This window comes from Ptychodera flava, chromosome 1 (genome assembly GCF_041260155.1).
Source record: "Ptychodera flava strain L36383 chromosome 1, AS_Pfla_20210202, whole genome shotgun sequence".
Classification (NCBI taxonomy): domain Eukaryota; kingdom Metazoa; phylum Hemichordata; class Enteropneusta; family Ptychoderidae; genus Ptychodera; species Ptychodera flava.
In genome coordinates, this window is record NC_091928.1 from 52,021,283 (window position 1) to 52,043,115 (window position 21,833).

At 37.1% G+C, this 21,833-nt stretch overlaps 1 protein-coding gene across 3 annotated transcripts in view; it reads left to right on the forward strand.

Moving 5' to 3' along the window:
* Window positions 1-3,450: 3,450 nt before the first annotated feature.
* LOC139140636 (ankyrin repeat and SAM domain-containing protein 1A-like) overlaps window positions 3,451-21,833 on the forward strand; it is a 137,020-nt gene continuing 118,637 nt past the window's right edge. For 2 of the 3 annotated variants that reach the window (XM_070709997.1, XM_070710009.1), the window contains exon 1: window positions 3,461-3,671. In XM_070709997.1, coding sequence (XP_070566098.1) covers window positions 3,571-3,671 — 101 coding nt within the window. In that variant the 5' untranslated portion in view covers window positions 3,461-3,570. Of the gene's footprint in view, window positions 3,672-21,833 lie in introns of all 3 variants that reach the window. The other variant, XM_070710016.1, reaches the window with a different exon arrangement.

The window sequence follows — 21,833 nt, forward strand, 5'->3', positions numbered from 1 at the left end:
ACAAGTAAACAAGCAAATAAACAAACGACAGACGGATATTTGTGAGATTAAATGGTCAAAAGAAAAACACAATAAACAAAAACAAACAAATGAACAATAACAGATAAGTAAACAAACAACAAACGACTAACGGATCAATTGTGAGACTTCCACAAAGCAGACTAGATTTACCTTGCTATGGCATGCATGAGGAGAATCTAGTCCGGTTTATTTCTTTGTTTGTTTACTTTTTTATGTTTACTTTATATTTGTGTTTATACTATTTTTTCCTTTTTGATTAGTTTTTCTATTCTTTTTAAAATGTTTCTATTGTTTTGCTTACTTGTTTACAGTTTTCTTTCTTTTTAAAATATTTCTATTGTTTTACTTACTTGTTTACTGTTATTCAGTCAGAGTTCCCTTTGACCACCGTCCCAACGGGGACGGTGCTTTGACGTAAGTCAATCTAGTTGTCCCGATGCTTTGGTCTACCGTTGAGGGCGCGGATCATGGTTTCTGACGTGTTTGCAAACATGTTGTCAGTTACGATTTCATAACAAAAGTGAAGTTTTCGAGGAGAAATAAGTACGGGAAACTCTTTTCACCGCTCACTGCACAGAAATACATGATACAACAGAAAACAACATTTACGGTCGAGTTCTTCATGATGTGAAATGATGAGTGAAAAATTGCGAAAAATGGCAAAGCAGCAGGCTATAAAAGTGTATAGTGAAGGTTGCAGTCCCGGTGCGGACTTTGAAAAATCTAGTAACATATTTACATAACGAGTGCAATTTCAAAGGAGAGCAAAAGACAGTCTTCTAAACACCATAGTTAAAGATCCATCAGCTGTAAATTTGGTCATTTTTCATTTTGTTTGTTTCTGTGTACCATCTGCAGTTTCTGGTGTGAATCCCTGAACCATGGAGAAATTTCCAATATATAGCTCATAAATATACATTATATGCGTATAATCTGCATCGTTATTGTTTAAATTTTGTATTCAGGTCCGAATAGAATACATTTATCAACAATAACAACGGCCATTTCACATAAGCAGGGTGTGTTGGCAAGCAAGACACCAGGCATTGGTCATGATGATCGGATTATAGTCAAATTCTGTAGTTGATACATTGAAACAGAGTAGTGAAAAATTGGTCAACAGTTACAGCTAATGTCCCTTTAATTTCGATCCCGGGCGTTTTCGAGCTGGGGTTTAACTCGGTGACGGTTTCGGTGACTGTAGGAGACATGAGAGACTGGCTCTACCTTGAAGTGTCTGTGTACCAGTGAGTCGTCGCTTGAGTTTTATAACTTGAATCATCGGAGTACCTGACATTTCCTCTCAATGTATTTTTAATAGTTCCTTCTTCATGATGATTTTGACTGCTTAATAATATAACGATACCGCGAGGGAAGTGTCACATCATATCAAAAGTGTGGTTATTTGTATTGACTATTTTCTTTGTAAATTACCTCAAGTTTACATCACCTCGCATATTTTAAATGTTGTAAACACGTTGAAAAAATTATGCTATAATTTGTTTAAACTAGGGTAATTTTTTTTCAAGTTTTTATGAAGTGATACATCTATTACATGACTCATCGTCTATACACTACACTCAAGGTTTCCATATAATTCAGACACTTGATGATTTTAAAGATATCTGCATTCGAGTTGGGAGTTTTCCTTACCAAACTTAAAGGATCAGTAGCTGTAATTTTGAACGTTTTTCCGCCATTTTTGTTAAACGTCAACCAGTGTTTTTTGTTCTACTCCCCAAAAGCATGTTGAGATACATAGTGTTGCTGCTGCTGTAATTCTGGTGCGCACAAGGATGGTACGCGTTTGGCACATGTAGACGTTGTGTTGATGAGCGATATTTCGACATGCTTGGGGAGTAGATCAAGAAACTGTTACTGACATTTAAAATATTAAAAATCAATAGTTACAGCTAATGGCATGTTAAAAGTTTTGACTTCAATTCCTGCGTATTCATGTTTCGATGGATCATGTTCCAGTTTGGATCACTTAGCTTTCAGTGTTACATCAGATGAAAATAGGCATTTTGGCTAGTTAACGATCCCGTGATGGTTTACTTTCCAAGCATGTTTTTTTGTCAACTGTTTCCGTCATATACCTACCTGCTGCAATCGAATGCATAAGCTTACTAAACCTGCAAACTACTGCACGTGCACGTAGGTCCATTGAAATACCACACTATTCACTTGGTCAGCTAACAAAGTTGCTGGCGGAAAAAAAATGTGCACAGGCAGGTTTCTTTTTTCGACGAATGAATCCTTTTCATCAGCGTACAGGGAAATTTCAGTTTTTAGTTTGCTCAGCGGGCAACGTGAAAAAAAGTCAAATGGACGAAGAGAAAAAGGTGTTCGGTCGTTTGTCTGGTTTGCCGATAGGGAATTCAATGTAACACGCGTGTTGGGCGAGAAGACAACCTTTACTCATGAACCTTCCAACCTTTCTCTCACCATAGAAACAAAAATCAATGGTCACCGCTTAAATTACACTACAAGAGCAAATTTACCGATTTGATCTTGTTCAAAATACCAAGGAATGGTATATTCAAGCCGGTGAGTAAATGTGATCTGTGACCACTAGCTTTGCACGATGAGTGTCCCTGTTTCGCGCCCTCAACATCATGTATTAGTAAATCTCTTTTTTAGCATCTCAAGTGTGGGTAACCTGAGGACAACCAAACTGAGACAACTTCGGAATATACACTCAGTGAATAAATTGAAGTATATACTTACGTGTACGCATGGACACAAAGAAATGTATTTTCCGAAATGAAAGAAAAGCTTGTAAAGTCCTCGCGTAGACATATAGAGTCTTGTCGAATTTCTGAATCTTTGAGCGTTTCTGCCCAGAGAGAAGTAACAATGAACTTCAAGTCTCTAAACTTTATGTGGTGTTTTGTTTCAGTCCACAGAAATGTTTTGAAGTGATCAACCTGTCGAGTATTTCAATCTCCAATTCCTGTTATTCTTATGGAATTTTCCGTATTTATCTGTGGTATGAATTACATGTACTTTTTACTCCGTCCTTTTTGTTTTGACATTGTTGTGTAGTTGGTCTATAAATCATAACTATGTATTTTCCAACTTCTCTTTTCTGTTTTCGAAGGCAGTTTGAAAAAAAAAGATTTCTGTGCGCTTTTCCCCTGAGTAAGTAAATGTTTTATTCGTTCTTTAAACTTTTCCAGTATATTTTCATCTAGAAGTTTAGATTGGGCTGTCAACTTAATGAAAGTTCAAAACTTGTGGCCAACAATACAATACATGCAAACACAGGCATTTAAAAATAGGAAACAAAATTATCAAGCTGTTTGACATACGATTTCCTCAAAAGATTTTAGGTTTCCCGTACACTCCAAGAGTTGCTGTTCCGCTGTCTGCCCCAAGGCTAGAACATTTAAAGTTGTTTAGCCCCCGCATCCGGGTACCAGGACCAGACCCGCAGACTCACAAAATGGCGGTCGCAGGGAACAGACCAACGTCAACTTCCGCGCGTTGAACTTTGGAGTTTGACATATTTTAATCGCCCGGTCATTTTTAAAATGGTTCTCTAAAATGGGGAGGGAACAAGACCTGTTAGAAGCCGCTCGGAAGGGGAACATAGCTGTCGTCGAGAAGATTTTAGCCCCCAAGAAAAGACCTGGGCTGCTCGAAAGGTAAGACGCTAGATGAAGGTTGGGGTTACGAATGTGTGGTAGCAATCCGTATGTATGGTCCATGGATCTTTAATTCAAGCTGAACTAAAAGTGAATGGGGGTACGGGTGTGGGTCGATATGGCGGGTTTCATCAAGGAAACGTTTATATTTGATCTGAGGAAAAGTATTTTACTCTTGTACTGCACTTTGTTAAATAGAGAACATACGAAGCGATTCTGTTGGTGTTTATAAACTTTCGCAAACTGATTCATCGAGCTCTGCCGTGCAATGCAATGCATGGCAAACCCTGATCGCTTCATAAATATTGATCGTGTCATTCGTGAAGTCTGCAAACTTTCATTGAATTCGTGAGCAATGGAGTGCAGCCTCAAGTCTAGCGTGAGTGAGTTGCTGCATATTTCGGTGACTGGTCTTTGTCGTATTGGTCAAACAGCTTGGAGACAACATTACGTGTGCAGTGTGAGATAGGCGTATTGTACGGTCCAGTCAGCTGGTAAACAAACCAGAACCCAGCGTAGCCAAGTCTGCGGAAATGACACCTCTTTCATGGTGCTGACCCGAGACGTGCTCGCTGTGTAGTCTAGAAAAGCTGAGAACTCACACTCTCTCTATCTGAGTGATTCTCTTATTTCTGCAAGCAAGCCCGTGTACATACATGGGCGTCACGAGCTAGGTAACTCGTTTTGACTGGGAAGTTTTTAGGGAGCAGTGGTCTGCTGCCGTTCGGCGTGGTGGGGTTTATTGTTGCCGGTTTGAAGTTCAGACTGACCCGTCAAAATACAGACAGTGTGAATCGCGGCATCGATTGGCATGTCGGTGACGATAAAATCCACAATAAGGGCTATTTGACAGAGGTCTCTTCACTGCGCTGCCGTTTACTTTTCGACTGTCAAGCGCATCCTGTGTGAAACCCTAACCGCATTCCTCTGTAATTGAGACCGACGGCCGCGTGAAATTGCCGAGAAGTTAGCGAGATCGTTTACTACCTGCGGTTTTTGAACATGAAAACATTGAAAAGCAAAGCAAAGTATTGAACCGCGTCTAAGGGTTAAAATAATATTTTTCTATGATCCGTACACGAGGAGTTGTCAGTTGAAAATGAAATGTACCATAGGGAGAGATAGGGAGAGACTGAAAAACACAAGAAACCACTGACTATGGTGAGAGGCGATGTCCAATGCCTTTTTCAAAGTGGTGTACAGCCATGTATTTTTATTCCTGATCATTGAAAGTCATGGAAGGTCGAAATATTGAATTAATAATTACTGTAAAATTTATGAATGAATATTGTAGTTTTGTTCAAGCTGTTGACTTAATTCACTGTTTTAGGAATTGCCTGAACTGATCCCTGGTTGTTTGGTCCTGCAAATTTTGTTGACATTTTTCGCAGCACACATAAACAAAATATGAACAAAACTTTGAATTGTGATTAACGATAGCAGTTTGTTCAGGGGGATACACTAAAATACATATTTTATGTTTGAAACAAGTTAATTAACATTGACCTTGGTCAGTGTAATATTGATATGAAGTAAAAAGTAGATGCAAAAAAAAAAGGATGAAAATGGAGGAATCAATAAATCTCTATCTCTCGAAACAAAAGTATATGCAAGTGATACCTTTCAGTCCAGATGTTATCGTTTTGTGAAGGTGTGAAATATGCTGGTGTCTGCACGAATTTTTTTTTCCCATTGCAACACAACACTATGTTCTTTATGCAGACTGCTTACTGATGGAAATTGTCACCTTCTCCTGAGCTGAAAGTTTTCACCGTTTGACTGTTTCTGAATTTTTCATTGCTGCTCAAAATTTCCTGCAAAAGAGAATTTTAAACCAGTGCCAGTTGTCTACAAAAACAGGAATTGTGTACAATATTATTTCAAATTTTTTTATGCATAATCATGTGGTTGTTATCAGGTTAGGACAACATGTGATAGACAAAGTTTAATGTAACCCTTTTCCTGCCAAGTCCATATTTCACCACCAGGTCAAGATGGTTAAAATTAATGAAACACAACCTATTCCATATGATGTATTTTAACATAATACTGTACATTTGAAGGCTGTTGAAAACATAATACTGTAAAGTTGATTTTTTTTGGACAAAGATGCTATAACATACCAAGCCAAGTGGGTGAAAATACGTCATGTTTTGGCTCAATACCGCTTTTTACTGACTTGGCTGATGGGGAAGTGATACAGTTATTACTGTCTGGCAGGAAAAGGGTTAATCTGTGCGGTCATTTAAAATATTATCATATTTTTTGTCAGCAAAATAAATTCAAATTAATATTGCTGGCAATATTGCGGACATCTTTTGTATAAGCCTGGCAGACCAGTGGTGCAAATGAAAAGATGGAACAAACTTTCTTACTTAAGGTTTACAGAAAAGTTGTAAAACAGTAGACTCTAGAGTATTACTCAAGGATCTATGGTAAAACTATTAGTTTGTAGATCTTTGTTGGAATGAGTAAATCCCATTCAAAGGACAGATGTATACTTTTCAAAAGATCTGACCCTTCAGGAAATTATCTATGACCTCCCAATTGCCATTTTCCTGCGGGTAGGTCAGACCCCATTATGATGGGACGTGTATACGAGGTCAGAGAGCCAATACTATAGTGAATGAACCAAAACATAGTGGGGACGATTGCTTTAAGAAATTCCGAGACTATTCTTGAGTCAAGGCAGGAAACAGGAAGACTATTGTGTTTTCAGGAAAGATGTTTGAATGTCTCTGCCAAATTAGGGTGGTACCATTTTTGCACTTTTATTTGGTATATTATGTAGCAGACGTAAAATCTGTAATTTTTAAAAGTTTGCTAAGAATATGAAAGATTTGAATTCAAGGATAATAGGCTATAACATGTGCAACCTAAGTATTCATGTGAAAAGAATAAGATTTTTAAACGTGATAAAAAATACATCAACTTGTTTAACACTTTACATACATATTTACTATAATCTGTTTTTACTCAGACCTGTGCAACACGAAGCACTTTATTTCAACCCCTAAATTGTTTCCAAGTCACAACTTTTGCCCATTCTCAGCTCATGGGATGAACTTCCATTCTGGTTCAGCCCAATTTTGAAAATTTAACATGTTCCACACCCGGGGTTCCATGTCCACAACTGAACCTGACTGAGCTGTGCTAGTTAATCATCCTAATGTCTAATTTTAGTGTAATTGTAATATGGTAGGCATTCAGAGTGTGATTACGTTTATTGTTGAAAGACCTAAGCTGAGATTTTACCAGTGTATTTGTGTGTTGTGTGTGTGTAAGTACGGCATTCTTTGCATGGAGGATTACCGGTACTCAACTCAAACCCAGACAGGATATATGAAAGTCTTTTTGTTTCCTGAAATCAAGTGTGTACTTTGCATACAATGCATCCACTTTTTCTGTTTCACATACATAACAGCTAAGCTGTACTATGAACCTGTAAAAGAAAAAATGTTGATACATGCGACAAAACAGAAATATTTACAGCAAATACAAAATCAATCCAACGTGGGTGTTCGAAAAGTGTCATTGTGTATGCATACTTGATAAAATTTTTGGAGAAGCAAGTTGTGTAAATTGTCTGTCAAAAACTACCGGTATACTAACGGTAATATATGTTAATCACATGAATTTGTATAAAACACTTTTAAAACCAGACACATTTATCAATATGGCACAGCATGACTCAGCAATGATGATTGGTTAAGTCAGGCTTGAGTCTTTTGATCTAGTCTCAGGGTTGAACTAATAGCAATATTAAAATGGTGTAAATTTGAATTGCCCTGTATTAGCTCCTTTTCAAGGGGGTAATCACTCATTATTGGTTGATCATGGAACCCTTTGACTGCTGTAATTTTTCCCGTCAACATTTTTGCACATTTTACCAATTTTAATGAATTTTTTGTACATTATTTGATAATTTTAGATCAGATGGACGTCACATTAGATTGGCTACAGTTTTTGTCCAAATTTTGGCAAAAATCACCGACTAAGCTATAGATTCCAAAAGTGACAAAAGATTACTTTTGCACTCCAAGCTTTTCTTTTTTTGTATCAAAACAAGATTAGTTTAAATACTGTCATTGTCAGTCTTGTTTGAATGCTAGTGCCATTATTTACATGTCTTTCGCAGTTACATACTTGTGTATATGTATACTAAGTTTTCTGGGTCACGGACTAGACTAGTTCTGATCGAACTATTTCCGTGACCTCACCAGATTTTTGATAAGTTACTCACTTGACATGTATATATTTTCATCTGGTGAAATAAATTCAATTCAATTCAATTCAATTTGTTCCTCAATGTTACATGTATATTTAGGCAGATAGATGAATAGATCTAAATCTACAGATTAAAAAAAGTTTTTGTGGCCTTCACTGTTGACTGTAGGCCTTCTGAAAATGGTTCAAAATAATCGATGCTGACAGGGAAGTAACTTTCTCAGCTCCAGACAATGACTATCCATTGCAATGAAAAGATTGGTATCCCGAGAGATTTCAAGGATCTCAATTAAAGCTGTTATGAGAGTTTTGAAGGCACCCCCACATTGTGGTGAGCCCAATTTAATGGAAGTGAGAGGTTTGTACATAGTGCATTAACCTTTGACCTTCCATGACCTCCATGAAAACAATGACATAATAGGGTGGTGTAAAAAGGGAATGTGACATTGAAATTCTCTCTGACAGGATGTGTGAGTCACAACTTAAATCTCACCTTGTTTTAAATCATCGACATTTATAAACTGTTCTGGAGTGTAATTTTTAAGTATCATTTTTGAAGGAACTTAACGGCTATAATTATTGTTGTGAAAGTTTTAGTGTTTGTTGTTTCACAAGTTTAAGCATCATTGATGAAAGTAATGTGGTCTATATTTAGTTATATAATTCAAAAGAAATACAAAACTTGTGAAACTCTTTTGGACTGAGTGCGTTAAATATATTTACGGATGTCTGTGGGAATTTGCTCAGGTTTCATGTTTTGAGAGAATGCCATTGCGAGAGAGACATTGTGAAACAGTAGTTAACATGTGACATTGACAATATAGTTGTATCCTCTCCATCCCACAGTAAGTGAGGCTACCCACAATTCCCCTTGATTTGTTCACTCAGACATTTTTTGCTAAAGGCTTTTTCAATTTTATCAGTTTCTTAACAATTTTTAACTTACAATTCAAGTTCAGGATTATTTGATAAGACTATGTTCGAAAATTATTGATTATGTTTAAAATTCAAGAGAAAATTGAGTGAGAAGTTGATGTTTGGAGGTGCTAAAAATTGCACACTTGTCAAGATAAAGTTATCAGCAACTAAGATGGTCTCATCATACCACCTGTCAGACATGCAAATTTCCTTTGTTACGAACAGTAAAAAAAATCAATACCCTTTCTTTCGCCAACACAGATGCAACTTATTCCCTTAGTTTCCTTGAAAATATTGTGTATGGCTGTCAAAAATTTATGTCGACAAAATTACAAAATTGCTATCTCCTCCGCGGAAAAAGGGTTGATCTTCTCATTATTCACAGTGAGAAATCAGAAAATTATGATGATCAGAACTATGTTGCCAGAATTTTGAAATATGGACCGAGTTGTTCTGTGTACAGAAGAAATTTGCTTCAGTTCAGTGAGTGATCTCCGTGTGTACAGATCATGGAGGATTGTGGGTAGCCTCACTTACTGTGCATCCCTGTTGGATAATATTTACAGCTGATACCCAGAAAACCATGGGAACTTTACCAAACAACTTGGCGGATAGTTTTTCAATAATTAAGTACGACGAACACATTTTAAAGTTATTTCTGGATTACTGACTGTGTTCTGATACTTAACTAGTATGTTTTTAATGGCATAGTTTGTTCTTTGAAATTTGTTTGATATTCTTGTTTGAAACCATGTACTGCAGGTAAGATAAGATGAGCGAACCCTCTTCTCAGCTATGGTATTGCCCAAACCTATTGTTGTCAATGGAGAGTTTGGACCTGTTCACAAGGAATTGGGTTGAACAGGTTAAAATTCAATGAAAAAGAACACTGAGTGATTTGAACAGTGTTGTAAATCAATCAGGTGTACTGTTTCAAAAAATATGGCGTTCTTGATGCTAGGCTGTCAAAAACTGGATTATTTGCCTGACAGTGTTTTGTGTAAACTTTGCCGTACAATGCTGCAGTTTGTTGATCACCCAGTGGGTGTATTGCTGCACTGTCCTCAATGCCCAGGAGATCAGTTCAAGGTTGTATTGATCTATAGAAATCTATAGAGTTGTATTGATTGTCGAGGTATTCCTGCTTTCAACAATGAATACAGGTAGCTGTATACATCACTACAGAGATAGCAGGCCTCATATCTACACAGTAGTCAGTAAACATACAAAGTTCACGGTTACTGTACTTTTTCAAAGATTCATGTATTCATTCAGATATATGTAGTTTCAGAACAGATCTCTAAAGCAATTTTTGTACACTGTATCTCATATGGACAAGAACGGTCATAGGTTATTTCTTTTCTACACATTCTGAGGATGTTTGTGTCATTTTGTATGTCATCAAATTCAAGGGTCAAAATATTACGTGCAGTATTGGGTTTGCCAAGGCTGTAGAAGACTGGGTCCATATGAAACGCTTTGTGTTGAATTATAAGAATCCCTGCCTGTATATTGTACAATGTATGCCCTATTCTGTGGTATGATCATTAAGACATTAGTGTTGTCAGTGTTAGCACATACAGCATAGGATCCGTACAGGTACATGTATTTTGATATATACTACATGTAAGTTACATCAGTGAAAACTATAGTAAAAGGGATGTAGCTGCAACTTTTGATAGTTGTTTTAATAGTACTTTTTTGTTTTGTAAAACAAGTATTGTATTTTTATTTGTCTCAATAAAGTGTGTTGAAATATCAAGTTACAGTTAAAGGACCTGTAACTATAACAAGTTTTGTTTGTTTTTAATGTTAACTACAGTTTCTTGTTCTACTCCCCAAAGCATGTTGATATACTCAGTATTCAGCTTGTCAACTCAGCCTGTACATGTGTAGACTGCATTGTTACATGTATTGTTGATAAGTGAATTGTGATCTGGACTAGATTTCAAATATAAACAATAACAGAGGATTTACACATGTAAGGAGTACATTTTACATTCTAGACTCAAAATGAGTTTTGGTTTAAAATTTGATGCATACTTACTGAATGTAAGTATTGACTACATGTACATGGTTCTAGCAAATGAATTACATATAAATTTGTAAAGAAGTACACTGTACATATACATGTACATGTATGTAGGTATTTACGGCAACATTAAATATAAAACCCATGATATTGCAATGTGATTCTACATATTTTCCACTGCAGTTGATATGATGCAGCAATGCCCATTAAAACTCAACTGTGATTACATGTACATGTAGATATATGTCAGTACCAATGAAATGGCCCTCAAATGAGCATCAGATAGATGGTAGTGACAAAAGTTTGTGTCAACATAATTTGTCATATTAGCCAGCTGTTCATTATGCGTGTAAGTGTAACTTTAAACACACATCTACACCTACATGCACATGTTTGGAGTATATCTTCATTGAATGGACATTTGAAAAGAGAAGTTTGTACAAAATTGAATGCAAATTTGTGTTTGGGGAATTTATTGAACTGCATGGTTCTTGCTAAGGAATGGAAATATTGAGGAAGTACTGTTACTTTAAACAGATACTATTTGCATCATTGAAAACAAGGAAAACTGATATATACTATAGATAAGTTGAAAAAGGATGTCGCCACGCAAATTTGTTACTGTCGAAATAGAGTACCTGAAATTTCCAGATATTTGAAATTCAAAATGGCTGCCATCCCTGTTCTGCGTGTAACTCTATGTGAAAAAATTAAGTTTTTCACTTTCCCAAAAATAAAATGGTGAAAACTTTATTTCAAGAGCTTCAAAATAAGTGCCCTTACAGGGCCGTCAAAATGCCCTGACATGAATCCTCATCATAAAGCCTTTATCCATTGAAGTCAGGTAACTCAACAGTGTAATGCTACATATGAAATTGCACCAAGGTATTAAATGTGAGTGAAAAAAGTTTGTGCCATCATCATCTATCACTTGACAACCAGCTGTTCCATAAGCTACATCTGTCCTTTGTCATGGCTTTATGATTTATGGCAGATTTGCTGTACAGTAATCCATTTTGAGCATATTGCATGTCACCAGTAATAAAACTATTTACTCTTCATTGATCCAGGATGGATTTTTAGAAATTGAACAAAAAAAAAGAGATGTACACCATGTGATACCATAGTGTTTTTAGCTCCCATAGCCATATGTATATATGGCAATGGAAGCTATTCTTATAGGCTAGGGAACTGTCTGTATGTCTGTATGTCTGTATGTCTGTACGTCTGTATGTCTGTATGTCTGTATGTCTGTCCGTCAACATCAAAAACTCCAAAACCGCTGTACATTTCATCTTGATATTTGGTGTGTACATGGATGATGGGCTGTAGATGGGATTTTGTTCAAATGAAGTTGTCATTGCCAAAATATGCAAATTAAGTGAAAAAATGTAAAAACAGTCAAAATTGAAAAAACTCAATAACCACTGAGCAGATTACATGAAAATTAGCATGTTTATCACATGAACTGGCCCGAATTTCCACCTGTGTGACGTAGAACAGGACGGATAAGAAATCCGAATTACCCCTGTTGTACGTCATCAACCGGAACTTTTTTCTGCATGAGTATACCATTCGTCTCACCGCGGCCGGCTCCGAGGGCCGGCTCAGAGCTTGCGAAGTATTTACCTGACCAGCTTAGCGTGATTTCCGTAAACAATATTTAGAAAAAATAAAGTGATACTTGTTTGTGATAAGCTGTATTCAGAATGGCCTGAAAGTTTGACATGCTTGGTTAAATATTAAGGTGTTGAACTGTACTAAAAATACTATATCCTATAAACCTGACGGGCTGCAGACGGTAACTGCTGACGACTAACGATGGGGCCGGAAAATAGCGGGAACATTAGGACAAATTTTTTGTCGTCTGCGCCTTTCTCAGTATTTTGCCAGTCGGTAAGGTGCGTCTAACGTTCGCTGCTACGAAAACTCGGCAGAAAAACGGCAAAATGACCAAGAACGTCCAGAAGATCTCGACGAAGAAATTCGCGAGCTATTCCGTCTAGCGGAGGAATTGGGAGCTACTGGAACAGATGATTTTTTTGGTATGGAGGAAAATACGCGGCCCGTTTCCTCTAACGTTCAGCCATCGCGATCGCGCTACGTCGAGTTCTCGGAGACCGACAAGCAAGAGCTGATCACCGAACAGAGGAAGAAAAATACGATGCAGTCCACAAATTGTGCCGTAAACCAGTTCAACAAGTGGATGCGTACTATGCGACCTTCAGAAACAAGACCGATATCCGAAATTCCACCAGATGTCCTTGACTGCTATCTCGGCAGCTTTTACGCTGGCGTCCGTCAAAAAGATGGTTCTGAGTACGAACCAGACTCGCTTACGACCTACCAGCGTGGGATAGATCGCTTCCTCGGTGAGAATGGTTACAAATTCTCGATCAGCCGCGATAAAGAATTTAGCAATTCGCAGGCAACTTTGAGAGCAAAACGTGCCCAATTGAAGACCCAGGGCAAAGGCAATAAACCAAATGCAGCCGAAGAGTTAACGGAACGCGAGGAGGAGCTCCTTTTTGAAAAAGGTGTGATCGGCACACACAACCCCGAAGCGCTACTATTTCTCGTTTGGCTAAACAACCAGAAACACTTCGGGTTCAGAGGCTGTCAAGAGAGCAGACAGATGCTGTGGGGAGACATCGCCTTGAAGCATACTGCTGACAACACCGAATTCTTAGAATTCAACGAGAGGGAAAATAAGACAAGATCTTCCGGGAAAGTGAACGAACAACCTAGGGCCTATCCACCGAAGGCTTTCGCTATTCCTGACGACCCCTCTCGCTGTCCCGTGTACGCGTATAAACAGTATGCGCTCCGTCGACCGCCAAGTCATCAAGCGAACGACGCGCCCTTCTATCTGGCGATAAATTACAAACCAGAAACATCTATTTGGTTCAAACGTCAACCGATGGGAGCGAACAAGTTAGATACCATCTTGAGTACGATCTGTAAGAAAGCCGGTATCGATGGTAAAAAACCAACCACAGCGTGAGACGAACAACCATCAGACGTCTGCATGACAGCGGAGTTCCCCCAACAAAACTCATGCAGCTCTCCGGTCACCGAAACGTGCAAAGCGTGAACCATTACGCGGTGAATTCGCTCGACGATCAGCAGCGGATGTCGGAGATTCTCTCGCGATCATCACGTTTAAAACCAACCTGCACTGCGTCAGAAATAACACCAAATGACAGACCGGAAGACGCCAACAACCCAGAACCGCGACCGGTTATTTCTGGGGCAACGTTAACATCGAACGTCAGCAGCAACGTCGTCTCCTCCGCGACCGCGTTTCAACATCCTGCGGCAACAGCGGCAGTCGGTGGAATATTTGGTACTGCAACTTATAATAATTGCACGATCAACGTTGCAGTAAATATCGGAGGAGCAACATCACCTCAGTCTCCGAAACGCAAACGTCGTCGTGTAGCAGTGATATACGACAGCAGTTAGGACAGCCAAAGTCAGTAAGCCGGTCGGCCATCTCTATGATCTAACCCAAACCATAAACGGCCCTTTTGAGGGCCACCACATTTTCCAAAAAGAGAACTACCGTTACTTTGTCATGATGTTCAATAATCAAATTACCTTTTAAAAACGTAAAGTTTTTATTGTTCTAACAATAATTTCTAGCGATAAGGTGCCGAATAAAAAAATATTCACGCGATAATCGTACAGACAAAAACAAACAGAGACGGTCGAAGCTGTCATCAAATTGCAAATCGACCGGCCCACCCCGGCAGTAAATGATTGACAGACGTTTCCTTTGCTCTGTATCAAAATGTAAGCCCACGTGACTAACACCGGCTCCCTGATTGGTAGCCTTCAAACCTGACTCACATTTATGAATGAAAGTAATCTGCATATCACCAGGAGTAACCGACCGTTCACAGCTAGCTATGCGCAAACTGGAAAGAAAGTAATCCGGCCCACAAAAATTCAAATCGATGGAATATCTCTGCTATCCTACGAAATAATTTTGTCACATTTAACTAACGTAGAGTTCGGAGACTGTTCATGTGATAAATATAATCCCATGAAATTTTTCTTTGTTTGACGTCATCGTACACTCGTGTTTTTCGCGGAGCCGCACAACTTCTCGCCTTCGGCTCGAAGTTGTACGGCTCCGCGAAAAACACTCGTGTACGATGACGTCAAACAAAGAAAAATTTCATGGGATTATATATAAAAGTACTTTGGGCTGACATGAAATGATTGTGCACATCTTGGGTCAGTATCTTGGACTTGCTATTTTTCATGAATTTTTTGTAATTTTCTCCCATTTTTGGTCAAAAAATCTCCTGCTCTGAAACCACAAGTCCGATTGATTTGAAACTTGGTATGGAAGTGCATAGGAGTGACCTTTCCCAAATTTGGGCAAATAGGGGTGAAATTTGCATATTTTTAGTTTACACGTCCATAGACTCCCATGTATAAGGCAGATCTCCATAGACTCCCATGTATAAGGCCACGAAAAATAAAAATTTAGTTTCTCATCGTATTCATATTGCAAAAAGGATGCAGTGACACAATTTTTAGTCCCCACAGATGAAGTCCAGTGAGCTTATAGATTGGGTAATGTCCGTCTGTTCGTCCATCCGTAAGTCCATCCGTTCACAGCATATATCTCGGATATTTTGACAAAATGTCATGTGACCTTGATGACCTTTGATCTCAAATATACATATTTGTCCATAACTCAGTAACCACAAGTGCTACAGCCTTCATGTATGGTATGATGGGACACCTTATGACGCAACATATTGTACCTCATTAATTATGCGCATATCTAATTTGGAGCGAGCCAATAGAGCTAGAGGTCTGATTTTTGGTATATAGGGATAACTTAGCAATACAATTTTTTTGACAAAATGTCACGTGACCTCGGTGACCTTTGACCTCAAATATACATATTTGTCCATAACTCAGTAACCACAAGTGCTACAGCCTTCATGTATGGTATGATGGGACACCTTATGACGCCACATATTGTACCTCATTAATTATGCGCATATCTAATTTTGAGCGAGCCAATAGAGCTAGAGGTCTGATTTTTGGTATATAGGGATAACTTAGCAATACAATTTTTTTGACAAAATGTCACGTGACCTGGATGACCTTTGACCTCAAATATACATATTTGTCCATAACTCAGTAACCACAAGTGCTACACCCTTCATGTATGGTATGATGGGACAGCTTATGACGCCACATATTGTACCTCATAATTATGCACATATCTAATTTTGAGCGAGCCAATAGAGCTAGAGGTCTGATTTTTGGTATGTAGGGATAACTTAGCAAAACAATTTTTTTGACAAAATGTCACGTGACCTCGGTGACCTTTGATCTCAAATATACATATTTGTCCATAACTCAGTAACCACAAGTGCTACACCCTTCATGTTTGGTATGATTGGACACCTTATGACGCAACATACTGTACCTTAATAATTATGCGCATATCTCATTCTGAACGAGCCAATAGAGCTGGATGTCTGATTTTTGGTATATAGGGATAACTATAGGAGAGAAATTATTTGACCAAATGTCATGTGACCTCGATGACCTTTTACCTAAAATATATGTTTATGTCAATAAATAAGTAACCACAAGTGCTATGTCCTTTGTATTTAGTAGGATGGGAGACCTTATGACAACACACGCTTTACCTCATTAATTATGTACACATCTAATTCTGGGCAAGCGAATAGAGCTAGAGATCTGATTTTTGGCATATAGGGATAAATTAGCAATATAATTTTTTTTTCAAAATGTCATGTGATGTCGATGACCTTTGACCTTGATTATACATATATATGCATATTTCAGTAACCACATGTTCTATACCCTCCAATTTTGATAGGATATTAGACCTTAAGATGTCACATCTTGTACCTCATTTATAATGCGCATATGTATTTCTTAGCTGGCCAATACTGCTAGAGGTCTGATCTTTTTTCCCGATTTAGAACCATAACTTAGACATGCCTCATGTGTTTCAAATTGGGAACAACGACATAGACCTATGTGCCCATAGATCTCAACATATACACTCCAGTGATACTTCTTAATGACCATATTTTCCTGCCCCATCAAGACTAATACTCCTATTACAAGTGGGGACTATGTCATTGTAAATGACTTGTTGAGTTAATGGTTGTATCACAGTATTCGATATATCTCATTCTGTATTTTTTCCATTTTATATTCTGAATAATTACATTAAACATATTGCACTGTCTCCAGTACATTTCATTTAAGTATTTCACTTCATGCACTTTATCCCTTCACACATGTTCAAATATCTGACCAGAGAACAAACACTAAATAGTCCAGGATGGGAGCTACAGTGTCATTGACGCTATTTTTATGATACATGCATTGATGGTGAACACTGTTTGGATATACTGGTCAGTTGAACAATACAGGAACACACAAGTCCACACATGTACCAGGTACAGTGCATGTACACTTTACAGGAAGTGTTTAGGGTATTAGCTGTATCGAAACTTACATTAACCATGGTTTTGTGGAGTGACCGTGCACTATTTGAGAAAATTTAAGTACTGTATCACCATGACATAGAATTTCTTTTGTCTCTGAGCGCTAACACAGAGAATGGCTGCTCTTCAGGATTTCACATTTTTGAATTGTAGATTATTTGCTTCTCTATTACTCTAATTAAAACTTTGCAGAAATCCCCATTCCCACCTCAATTTTCACTTTTGATTATGAAAAAGATAGAAAAATATTGCTTTAAAATAATAGCAAATGCATTATACATTGCTGTTTGTGCAGTAGTATTTTAGGAGAATAACCAACACCACTGGGAGACTTGTTTCCAACTTTACACATGTTACAATAAATGGTCATTTCTGAGTATTGCATGTTTGTCTGAGACCGCAACTAAATATTTTGGACTTCGTTCATACTCCTATGAAGGCCAAAATAGGTAGTTGAGATCTTGGACAAGTTGCTTGTGTGCCATCTTACAAAAAAACAAACGATCTCATCTATTGCCTGCCTATTATTGCAAATAACCTGCAAACTTTTACAACATACAATAGAGACTATGAATTGTCCACCACATGATTTTGGGCCAAAATTGGGCAGATCGTCCATGTAGCCGACACGAACACGAAGTGTCTGTTACCGGCTACCAAAAACTATGAAAAATAGTAACGAATGAGCTACAAAATCACTATCATTTTAAGTTGCAGGTAGAATAAGTCTGTGCCTTTGTAAAAAATATTATAAAAATAGTAGAAAGTGAAGAACCAGCTGAAAGTTAGTTGAGGAGACCTTGACCGCATATCATTTGCATCTCATTGTCGGCTACATGGACTCTGTGCCGTATAAATTTTGGATACTGTTTGATGTACATCTTACTCTGTTAATCCTACCAGATCAAAGGTCAATCTATATTAGGTACCAAGAGGAAGTTCAACACCTATTTAAAATCTGAAGTGTACTAACCTTTATCCTGGAAGTTAGATGTACTGTACATGTGGATCTGTAAATTATCTGAAAATATGGGAACAAAACAGGAATAATATTCCCAAAACCATTAACTATTGATTTGTGTCAATTGTTCTGACAGTAGATTTCAATTGTTTAAGATTTCAATTGTTTATCAAAGAGTTATAAATGTCTTTGTAGTCCAGCAACTCTGGTACCTGCAATCATAAAATTGACCCAAATAAAAGAATATTTATTACAATTATTATTATTTCCACATTGAGACTGGAACTGCTTTGTCTAACCTTTGTTAAAACATGTACATTGTATGTAGGTCATTTAAAATTTTTTCCACCCACTGTGACCCAGTTTGAATCCAGTTTGAACCCATGACTTAAACAATGGAATGATTTGAGGGGCATACTAAAATTTAGCAGGGACAAAGGATCAATAAGGTCCTTTTCATTGTACTTTGGTCATTTCAAATGCTCTCTCAGTTCCAAACTAATATGCAGAAATGAATACATGTACTTTTGGAAATGTCGCTTTTGGAATAACAAGTTTGGTATTTACACGTAGTAGCGCCAATCTTCTTATTGAAACTAAAAATCTTGTTTCAAATGATCTAAATGGCAGTAACAGAAGATGTAAAATAACAAAATCTGTCCAAATTTTTGTCATGAATGCAACCACAGTGCTATATTTAGTATTATATCATACCAGTATATTGATGGCACTAATACAACGATCTGATTGGTTGAGGCGTGAAAAGAACCATGGTATATTCGCAATATACCACGGGTGGCACACGCGTGAATTCTCGGCAAGTGCCAAAATCCTTTTTTGACGTTTCATCCCAGAATTTCAATATACATGTGTACTGTTATGATATACTGTATAGCGATAAATCACACCCAGGGACAGTATACCACGAGATTTTGACCAGTCCACTTTATATATGCACTCGCTATTGCTTGTGCATATATGTCGTGAACTGGTCAAAATCTCGTGGTGTATACCATCGCTGGGTGTGCTTTATCGCTTAAACAAATATATGATTGTGATCAGCACTATCATTAGAATGTATGTGGATTTTATGATGCAGTATCATCTGGAATCAGTGATTTGAAATACAAGTACATGTATGCTGATATGTGATAACACCTTCAAAGTCTCGGCACAGACTGATTTGCAATTGAGAGAAATACAAAAAACACCCATGGATATTACTCAATGTCAGAAAGAGGATGTGGAAATAGAGAAGATAATTTTATCTCTGATTATGTATACACATGTATCATTGTTTGAAGATAGTAAACTAAAAATAGATGATACCACAAACAGAACATCAACCCTGTAAAATTTATGAATGTTACAACAGAAATGCACCAGCACAGATTTCATATTTAAACCTTTCAATAAATATGCTAAATGTGAATTGTAAATATCACATGATATTTAATTTATTGACCATAGAAAAATGGTCAAACTCTTCTTAGCAATAATAACTACAGTACATTCAAGCCTGATTTGATGTGTGCATGTACATGTATACAGTGTACATACATTGTACATGTACATGTATACTATGTATATACATTGTACATGTACATATGTATACTATGTATATACATTGTACATGTATACTATGTATATACATTGTACATGTATACAGTGTATATACATTGTACTACATGTATGTAAAACATTTACATTTGAATAATGTACATGTATACCATGTATATACATTGTACTACATGTATGTAAAACATTTACATTTGAATAATGTACATGTATACCATGTAGATACATTGTATATGTATTTAAATGTTTAACATTACATTTGAATAATGTAGCATCAAAAGTTTTGAAAATGATTTTTTGATTGTGGTCAACTGTTTTGTCTTAGTACACACCGTGTTCAGATACGTTTGTAATTTCAATTTGCCTGATCTAAGATAATTAAATGATTTAATTTCCTGGACAATCATATTGCAATGATTACAGACTCATGGTAATTATTATACATGTAATTATTGAAATTGTATACATGTACCTAAAGCCTATTATTATTATTATTCAAATGCTGATTCAGTGGTACAAGATAATATGAATCCATATGTACAGTACATGTATATACAAAATGAAAAGCCATATTAACTTTATATTTTTTGCATTTTTTTTGATAAGATGGTTTGAAAAAAGTTGTGTAGAAATGCTTACTGAAGTGTGACCAAAGAACATTTTGCAATAATTAGCGACGAAAGCGCAAGTTAGATTTTAACAACTAAATAACTCTTGAGTTGCAACTCAAATACAGCAATTGCAAATCTGCGTAAATGCCTGAATTTAACCACCAAGTCCATCATCAAAGTTTTCAAGACAGTGACATCTTCAAAGACAACATTTCTTAGTGATGGAAATCCAAACCATCTCTCAAAAGATTGGATGGTATTGTTTGGTAAGGTAAAATGTAAAAAGATGAAACCTAATTTAATTGGCACCATTTTACAAGTGGTATAGCCAAAAACCGATGACATCAAATCACCATACACAATACACAGTGCCGTAATTACAAGGCATCTGTGTTTTGTGTATGGCGATTTGACGTCATCAGTTTGTGGCTATACCACTTGTAAAATGGTGCTGGTTAACTTATCATCTGTATGTATTCATGCGAATTTTTGTAATGTGAATTGAACATTTTATATTCTGTGAAATTAGTAAAGTTTTAAATTGGCAAGCTACCATTATCCAGCGCGTAAAGTATATTTCTGTTCAGTTGGCTTACAATCACACAATTTGTGATCATGTAGAAGTCTCATTCTCTAAAACCAAATATTCATGCTCCAGTGAGTGTGTGATGTTCAGTTGTTCAATTACAGTGATGAGTGGATTGTATGTGTCATATCTGTTCATTCAGTGATGGGGCGGGAAAATAACTCACCATCACGCTACTGTCATGTACACTTGTACACTATGCAGTACTTTGTACACGCAGTGCTGTACTTTGTATCAAAACTGTCATTAATTAATACAGGCATGAATCAGCAGCCACTGGTTTTGGTTTCATATTGCCCTGTGCAAACCACAGCTACGACAGTATATTGGTGATTTGTCACGGGCTGTACCAGGAAGAAATTTACCATGGTTCTATTTAGTGTCACAGCAGTCATACATGTATTGTATGAAGATACAGGAATGGTAAAAGGTTTCAGAAACTGTGAAATTATACAACACCCATTTTACCAAAACCTTTGCAAAATCACAGACCAGGAACAAGAGTAAACTTTTCAGGGCAAAACAAAACATACTGACCAGCTTGTGTTCATCTAGCCGTGGTGAAAAATTATCCTTTGGTGCTCATTTGTGTTCTGCTTTGTACAATCATGAACCGTTCAGAAACACAAGTCATATGGAATATCTTACTGGTATTACTATTAGGCGCTACAGTACTTTTCTGATAATTACGCCCGTATAATTACATGTATTGACAAGAGAAAAATATAACA